The sequence below is a fragment of the Python bivittatus genome, unplaced genomic scaffold (assembly GCF_059951505.1).
Source record: "Python bivittatus isolate LINGU-HERP-01145 unplaced genomic scaffold, Pbiv_v1 ctg000530_np1212, whole genome shotgun sequence".
In the NCBI taxonomy this organism is placed as follows: Eukaryota; Metazoa; Chordata; class Lepidosauria; order Squamata; family Pythonidae; genus Python; species Python bivittatus.
Genome location: NW_028277085.1, coordinates 6,569,702 through 6,577,991, shown reverse-complemented (window position 1 = coordinate 6,577,991; position 8,290 = coordinate 6,569,702). Strand labels below are relative to the sequence as shown.

The 8,290-nt window shown below is 41.9% G+C and overlaps 1 protein-coding gene and 2 non-coding genes across 3 annotated transcripts; all 3 read left to right on the top strand.

Moving 5' to 3' along the window:
• Positions 1-3,175: 3,175 nt before the first annotated feature.
• RPS17 (ribosomal protein S17) lies at positions 3,176-7,864 on the top strand. Its single transcript, XM_007441455.3, has 5 exons — positions 3,176-3,291; positions 4,320-4,471; positions 4,873-4,978; positions 7,012-7,077; positions 7,739-7,864. Exons 1-5 carry the CDS (start codon positions 3,289-3,291, stop codon positions 7,817-7,819), a joined length of 408 nt encoding a protein of 135 aa, XP_007441517.1. The 5' UTR covers positions 3,176-3,288; the 3' UTR covers positions 7,820-7,864.
• On the top strand, positions 4,550-4,681 carry LOC112542402 (small nucleolar RNA SNORA71). Its single transcript, XR_003086168.1, has one exon. It is a non-coding gene; the product is annotated as a small nucleolar RNA SNORA71 (small nucleolar RNA).
• Positions 5,512-5,646, top strand: LOC112542401 (small nucleolar RNA SNORA71). The gene has a single exon (XR_003086167.1). It is a non-coding gene; the product is annotated as a small nucleolar RNA SNORA71 (small nucleolar RNA).
• Positions 7,865-8,290: the final 426 nt, after the last annotated feature.

The following is an 8,290-nucleotide window of genomic DNA, read 5'->3' as shown; positions in this document are numbered from 1 at the left end:
ACTTCAACATTGTAGGGAGCTGTGTGTGTCCCCCAAGTTGCCTACCCTGGATATTTGTGTTTATGCACAGCATAGAGAAGGAAAGACAATGCATAAGCCCCCCAAAGATTCCAAGCTTGCTTTGTTGGAACACCATAAAAAAACGGGAGTGCACCATCTCTCTTGCATTGCTGGTTCAAACAACATAACAAAAAAATTAAAATGCATACCCACACCAGTTTTATTATCAAATTGCTTTTCCTGTATTCTGGCACAATTGGGAATGAGTCATGGTCGTCTTTGTGATACCACTTCATTTAAAAGCAGACATGAATAATGGAACAGAGGTGGGCAGTTCATGGCTAACTTTAGAGCTAAAAAGGAAATAGCTTTAAGCCAAACAGGCCACCGACAGCTATGTTTGCTGGCGGCAGAATGCAGACATCGGGGACTGGAATGGAGCTACCTTGGAGGTGAGTGGCTGGAGCACCTTCAGAGGAACCTTGTGTAGTTTTGTCCCTATTATAAGACCAAGCTTTGCAGCAACGCAGTACTTGGAGCAGAATTCCATGTTACGTCCATTTGGTCTCTGTTACAGGTGTCTTCCATCCTTATAGTAAGGCAAACGTTTGGTTCTTCAGAGTTGGACAACAGGGTCTTCTGAGAACCAGATCAGCTGGTGGTAAGAAAGGGCCCTTATTAATATGCCTAAATCTCACTTAAAAGACCATGCCAATCTTCATAGACTTCTTTTGAATGCAATTATCACCCACCTTTTAGAAGGAGTATCACCACATTTCCATCAGAAGAACATGTGAATCAAGAATGAAACCACCTGAGGGCCAGAATCTCATGATAATGCACCCTAAGGTTACCATAATAAAATAGGGAGATTATGAATACATAAAGCATATTCCAATGCCTTCTCTGGAACAGTGTTTTCCTTGAGGTCTGCCCAGCTCCTGACCCGGACTAGTTTCAAGAGAGCTGTGAAGACTCGGCTCTTGTCCCAGGCTCTAGGCCAGGGTTTTATGTGATCCCGCTGTTGCATTTACTAATGGCAGACATTTTTCTCTGGCATGGCCATGTTAATATTTTTCATTCTTATAAGCTGCCCAAAGTAGTATACAAGTGTGTGGCCATAGAAATCAAAATTTTAAGTAAATAATTGGTTCACCCATTATTTTATAGTTTCAATTAGAACATTGTGTGCACCTTTCAGACTTGAATGAACTAAGTACAATCTTTGATTTTTTAGGTCTTGGGTGAATTAAATACAATTTGGCCTTCTATCTTAACTGAGCAGCATAACTGCATGAAAATGATCTGGTTGTTTAGATTTCGCTTGTGATTATAGTTTGAAAGGACCCACATGGGAATATATTTCTGTGGCATCAGTATATATCTTTTTCTCAAACAAAATTGCTGTTCTCTTGATGCACTTTGATCAATACATCTGCTCGGCCTTTGGTTAAGATCAAGTGTCGAAAGCAGGACAGTGTTTATTGTATTGATACACGCGCAAGGCTAATGCATTCTGTTGTAATTGTGTTTTTTCAGCCTGAGCTGAAAATGTCAAGTCTTGGCTGTGGGAAACCCATTTCAGATCGTTTTAAGACTCCAGTAACTGCATAACTTTTTGCAGATTTGCAGAAATGCCAATTTAAATGCCAGTTTAAAAACGAGCTCTTCATAGATGCATAGAATATTAAGTCACATGCTTGTTACCTGGAGCATTTCAAAAAGATACAAAACACTATTTTAGGGACATCATGATGCTTTCTAACTTCTTGTTCCATGAAATCAAGTAACGGGGGAACAAATGAAAACTTTCCTTTGAGGACCGTTGAAATACTAACTCAACTGGACTGGAAGAATTACAGGTGAAGTGACGTATTTATGCACGAGTGTTATAGATGTCACCTGACTAAAGAAAAATTAATCATCTGAACCTTTATCTATCAAATTTATATGGCCGCCCATCTCACAAAAAGTGACTCTGGGTGGCGTACAACAATGAAGTAAAACAATATATAAATACAGTCGTTATTAAAAATATAAAACAGTCATTATTAAAATATTAAAATATAAAAACCACAAGGCACAGGAGAGAGTGAATATTAATCACAATGATAGAGCCATCTGGTTCACTGGGACCCGAGACCTGATGACAGAACCAGGTGTTGAGGGACTTCCACAACATTAACAGGGATGAAGCTAACCTCATTTTGGGGGGGGGGGGAATACATGATTAATTAATCTATTATTATAATGGGAGAATGAAAATTTTGTTGTCCAGAAAGAATGCTGTGATCTTTTTGTGTATTTTACAAGGACATGTACCTGAGAATAGAAAAGCCCCAACTCTCTTGTCCTTCTGGAAAGCAGTCAAGACCTGGCTCTGCCACCTGGCATGAGGTGAAAAAAGGAGCAACCAACCTTGGGGTTGGCTAGCACCTTGAAGATGCTCCCATATGTTAACATCTTACTGATCATCAACATCTTGGAAGATGTTGTTATTTGTGTGTGTGTTTGGTTTTACTCTATTTTTACTGTATGTTTATACTGTTTTTATTGTATTTTAATTAATATTTATTGCTGTTTTATTGTGAACCGCCCAGAGTCACTTCTTCGTGAGATGGGGGGTATCTAAATTTGAAATATAAATAAATAAAATAAATAAAAAATATGTGAAGTTGGCTGAAATTAAAAAAGAGCCTGTTTGGTGTAGTGGTGAAGGCGCCAGGCTAGAAACCGGGAGACTGTGAGTTCTAGTCCCGCCTGAGGCCCAAAGCCAGCTGGGTGACCTTGGGCCAGTCCCTCTCTCCCAGCCCTAGGAAGGGGGCAATGGCAAACCACTTCCGAAAAACCTTGACAAGAAAATTGCAGGGATTAGTCCAGGCAGTGGCCAGGAGTCAACACTGACTTGAAGGGACTGAAAAAAAGAGAAAAAGTCACATAAAGGTTATCTCCTGCATGATCATTCTTGAAAAATAGCAGTTCTCCCACCCTTCTCAGTTGCCTCTTACTTCCTCTCTGAATAGATGTATGTTTGGTCTCAAAACTCGTATTGCTTCCCCATGGCTGGGGAATTCTGGGAGTTGAAGTGCACACATCTGAAAGGTTGAGAAACAGCGAGGTTCCGTTTATCAGAATGAATTGGATGCTGTGCCTGTGTAGTGGTCCTCCAGGCCGCTAGGCGTCGCCGTGAGAGACGCAATTCCGCTTCCCGTGATTGCTCTTCTAGACCGAGCTTTATAGTTCCTTTCCCAAAATCCTTCGCTCCTTTTCCGACCGGTAGCTGCCAACATGGTGAGAGAGGGGACGGAGCAATCCGGAGCCATCCGTCTCGGAGGCGGCGCTGGGAGGGAAATGCGGGGCGGTCGCGGTACCGGCCGGGGGAGGTGTCGCTGGGCCCGTCGGCAGAGTCGATCCTAACGCCGGCCTGTGCCCTGTTCCGGGGGATGACGGCGTCCCATTTTTTTTCCCCGCCGCAGAAATGGCTGCGGGGTAACAGCTAGGCCGGGCGGGCTCTCGAGGCTTGCAAGGGCTTGGAGACGGAGCGGGCCGCGAGGTCAGGGACTATGAAAGCGGAAGGGCCGGGGGCTCCCCGCCTGTCCTTTTGGGGGAGGGAAGAGGCATCGTTTTGGGCCCGTCTGCCTCCCCCACCTTTGCTTCTTGAAACGCGGCCTGGCAGGCAGAGATCCAACAGGTAAAGATTCCCTCCCGTCACATTGGTGTGTCTGCATGGGGAGGATTGTAATCTGACACTATATTTCTCCGGGGGAAATTCGCAGTGAGAAAGGATATCGTTGTGATTCTCTGATTGTTTTGGACTTACATGCCTGTCTTTTCTAGCCTGCCTGGCTAGTGTGTGAGTGGTCGTGCCAAGTTGCCTACCTCTATATTGTTTGTTGGGGGGGGGAATAAAAGCAGCAGAATCCTTAACTGCTTCTTTCTCACTTTTCCTACCATTCACACTGGGGCCAGGTGTTGCATTCAGTCATGTTTTATAAACCGCAGTGTGTAACTGCTTACACATTACAGTAAGCCAAATGCAGTCAAGTCACATCATGATTTAGTGTAGGTACAGATGGGGATCCAAGCCATGATCCCTTAGAAAAAGAAGTGTTTTCCTAAGAACTAGAGAACTCCAGCTTTGTCGTCAGTGGAAGCAGAATTTCTAAGGCTTTTCAGTCCCAAGTGCCTTTCAAGGTGAGGTGCAGCCTGAAGGGCACCAGTTGGCTTGCCCCTGATTTCAAATTTCTCAAATGCTTGCAAAATTGGAAATGCTTCATTCTGTGACACTCTGATTTATCCTTTTCTTTTGATCTGCTTAGGGGCGTGTTCGTACAAAGACGGTGAAAAAAGCTGCACGGGTTATCATTGAAAAATACTACACTCGCCTTGGAAATGACTTCCACACAAACAAGCGAGTGTGTGAGGAAATTGCCATCATCCCTAGCAAAAAACTGCGGAACAAGATCGCTGGGTAGGAAATGTTGCTAACGTGATTTCATGCAAAGCTTTTGGCCGATCATTCTAAACCTTGATTTTGCTCTTTAGCAGAACCTGCATCGAAAGTGATTTTGGTCTTGTTTGTGACCAGGTCATTGATAATGCAGGAAAAGAATTCTTGACAGCATTTCCCGTGTTTGGAGGACTTGTTTACTTTCCTACCAAACCCTGAGCTTTTCAGACACTACTGCAAACCAGTTGGCTAGAATGGAGGCAACAACTTGGTTTGACATTTTTCTGTGCTTGAAACTTTAAGGCTAAGGTTTGTTGGGTCATTTCTGAGCTTATTGAAATTTTTGCTTGAATGCCTTTGATGGTTTTTAGAGGGAGAAAAATGACAGTGAAATATACTCAGACCCTCTGTTCTCCTCTAAGGTACGTCACCCATCTGATGAAACGCATTCAAAGGGGGCCGGTCAGAGGTATCTCTATCAAACTGCAAGAAGAGGAAAGAGAAAGAAGGGATAACTACGTCCCAGAGGTAAGTTTTGTAACCTCAGTTGAGTTTCACAGAGTCTTATTGTATAATTTTAAACAAAAGCACATTTAGCTCCAGTAAATCTTGTATGGCAAGAATCCTCTCTGAAATACGTAGTCATCTTAGCAAAGCTTTGTTTCTGGATCATCTGTAATCTTACATAATTTGAACTTTTTCTGGTCAGTAAATTGGGATTTAAATTATTACCATGAGTTAAAATCTAGTGTGGATTTACAGTGGCTTACAATCACTCAGCTGGCTTATACTAGTCATCCATTTCTTGCCATCTGTAATGTGAAAGTGGGATTTGAAGCAGAATCAGTTTTAGGAACTTGTTCACATACTATCCATTTCTTTGTACAAAGCTGAAGGAAAAACAAAAGTACTAATAGGACAAATTTAGATCTGAAATTTGTTGTAAGGAGGAGTGTCACTGCAGTGGCCTGTGTGAATGGGGCTTAGCATTGGATCAGGGTATAGAGCAGAAGTTGGTGGTTTGTCCTAGACATCTCTTTCTAATAGCGAAGATGAACTGAGCCTGCATTCGAAAGTGATAAAGGCCTTTTGCCTGTGGCCTTGTCATTGATAGTGCAGGCAGAGGATGCCTGAAAGCATTTCCCGTGTTTGTGGGGCCTCTTGCTATCTCCTTCAAACCCTGAGCTTTTCAGACACGATTTTCATTTAGCGCAATAGCATGTGATACTTCATACTTGATCTTGGAAGTCTTAATTACAGTAGTTTTGGTGATAATTGTTTTTTTTTTCCTTATTAACATAAGGGCAGTCTTGCTATACTATATTCTGTTGTGTTCAAAAAAATATACAGCTGCCTTTCCGAAATTCAGAAATGTGACTTATCTCTTGACAGAAATATATGTCAAAGTACTGTCTATACAGTTGACTTTTTCTGTTCTGATGATTTACAAAGGAATAGCCTTGCTCTGGTAGGACCCTGACTATTTAAAGCTGTAGTTATTTGGTCTTATAGAAGATAGCCAAGGCAGGTGATGGTTACTCTGGTTTTGTTAAGATAATGAACAAAAATGATAGGAAAAAAACAAATCTGTAATTGGCAGTCCATGCATAATTTTAGAATAAAGCTAAGGGGCATTTTCTGGTGCTTGATGTTTTTGATAGTTGATCTATCTACCTGGGTATAGGACTGCCCTGATACAATTCTTTGGACATAGGAGATGAAGTCTAATTGAAGTTTCTGTTTTTTATTGTGCTAGTTTGGGTCTGTCTTTCACTGTTCTTGAGTGACTAAAAGTGGTATGTCATTTTCTGCCTGTGACAGTATTTAGGATGTTGGGAGAAGAAGAGCCATAATGCTTTCTGTTTGTAGCACAGTTTGGTAAATGTGGACAGAAAATTACATTTTGAGCAGTTTCTATGGGAGGTATTTTGCATGTCCTCTGGGGTCCCAAATTTCAGTCAATGGTGGGAAGACTTTCATTGTTCTGTTAAGTTCCCAAATTTGAGTTATTAAAAAATATTTGCAGTTACTACATACAGATATATTTTGTTCTTAAAGCTTTTCAGGTTAGATTATCTGAAAATAAAGGATACCCAAAATGAATATTTGATCTTATTGAGGGCCTATTTGTGTTTGATGCCTATGTGCATCGCTCTTTGACTGTAGATTTTTATGGAGAACAGAGGGCCATACTGTTTATTCTGGTGTACCTGTGTCAGCCTTCCTCAACATGATCAACTCTTCCAAATGTTTTAGGATTAAAAGCCTTTCCATCCACCAAGACTATGGTGGTACTAATTGAGGTTTCTGGAAATGGTCCACATATCTGGAGGACAACAGGTTAGGCAAGGCTGCTGTTGGTGAATTTGGCACAGTCATATAGTTTTGGCTGATACTTTAACTCCTTTTGTTCACATTTCTTGAAACTTCTTGCTGATAATCTCAGGCTGCCTGCAAGAAGAGGGTTTACAACAATGTGTACATCACACAGTTGCTGTGTTTTGGCTCATAATTCTTGAACCTGTTTTAACCAAGTCAGCCTTTGCCTCTTTCTTCATCAGGTCTCTGCCCTGGATCAGGAGATCATTGAAGTGGATCCTGATACCAAGGAAATGTTGAAGTTGCTGGTGAGTGGGGCATGTGGTATGGCTCCCAACAGAATTGCTTTTCTATCGCCAGGTGGCAGTTTCTTGAAATTGGCTGTTGGTGTGAGCGCCTGAAGGTTAAGTGAAAGTAAAATAGCCATGAGAGCCAGCGGTTAAAGGCACTAGGCTATAAGGTGGGAGACTGTGAGTTCTACTCCTGCCTTAAGCATGAAGCCAGCTGGATAACTTTAGGCAAGTCTCTCTCTTGAAACCTTAGGAAGAAGGAAATGGCAAACCAATTCTGAAAATGTTGCCAAGACAACTGCATGCGCTTGTCCAGGCAGTCATCAGGAGTCAAGACTTGACTTGAAGACACCCCTCCCCCCCACCCCCAAAAGTTACACCACTTGGCAGCAGTTCTGAAAGTTTTCTTGGGCAGTATTATTATGTAGTGTGATGTTTAACAGCCAGCAAGGTGCAGGGGGAAAGCCAGCAAAACTGCTTGGGAAATCACTAAAATGCTTGATGTACAGTGGCAGGTTATGACTGCTAAATGCATTCATTTATTTTTGCACACCAAAGGAATTGAGCATCAAAGACCACCCAGGTGGTTTCAAGTAGATAATTTGGCCCGAATAAGATCTCCTTTTCAGCTCTTGCATAGGGATCTGCTTAGTGTATCTTGGCTCTCTTCTGTTTCCAGGACTTTGGCAGCCTGTCCAACCTGCAGGTCACACAGCCCACCGTAGGGATGAACTTCAAAACTCCAAGAGGTGCCATCTAAATCCATTTCCGTATTGTCACTTTTACAATAAATATATAGAAACAATGCCTTGACTTGTATTATTTCAAATACCTGTGTCTTCTAGGTACGTGTTGTTTACACGGATTCTCCATGTCCTGTAGAGTAAGAATTGATTTGGTTGCATTCCTGTCTCCTGCTAAGCAATGTTTGTGTTAACTTCGATTATCAATTTATTCTTGATAAACACTGCTGCCAAGCAAGGTGTTTTTTGTTAAATGCACTCAAACTGACTGCTTAATGATTTGTTACAACATTTTGCCCAGTATCAACATCAAACTGACTGGATTCTTTTTTCAACCCTTTTTGAAGATAGGAGCAACTCCTAGCTGCAGTCCCTTCACCAATCTTCTGTCCCCCATGATTTTTCAAAGATCATGGAGAAGATTGCTATGAACCCAATCTCAAAAATGTATCATGTATTTCATTCACCCGGACAGGCTATCAAGCATC

What these genes read in the sequence shown, in the direction of transcription:
- RPS17 (XM_007441455.3), top strand. An exon ending in CTGCGGAACAAGATCGCTGG is followed by an intron (nt 4,472 to 4,872) that starts GTAGGAAATGTT and finishes TTCTCCTCTAAG; the next exon opens with GTACGTCACCCATCTGATGA. An exon ending in AGGAAATGTTGAAGTTGCTG is followed by an intron (nt 7,078 to 7,738) that starts GTGAGTGGGGCA and finishes TTCTGTTTCCAG; the next exon opens with GACTTTGGCAGCCTGTCCAA.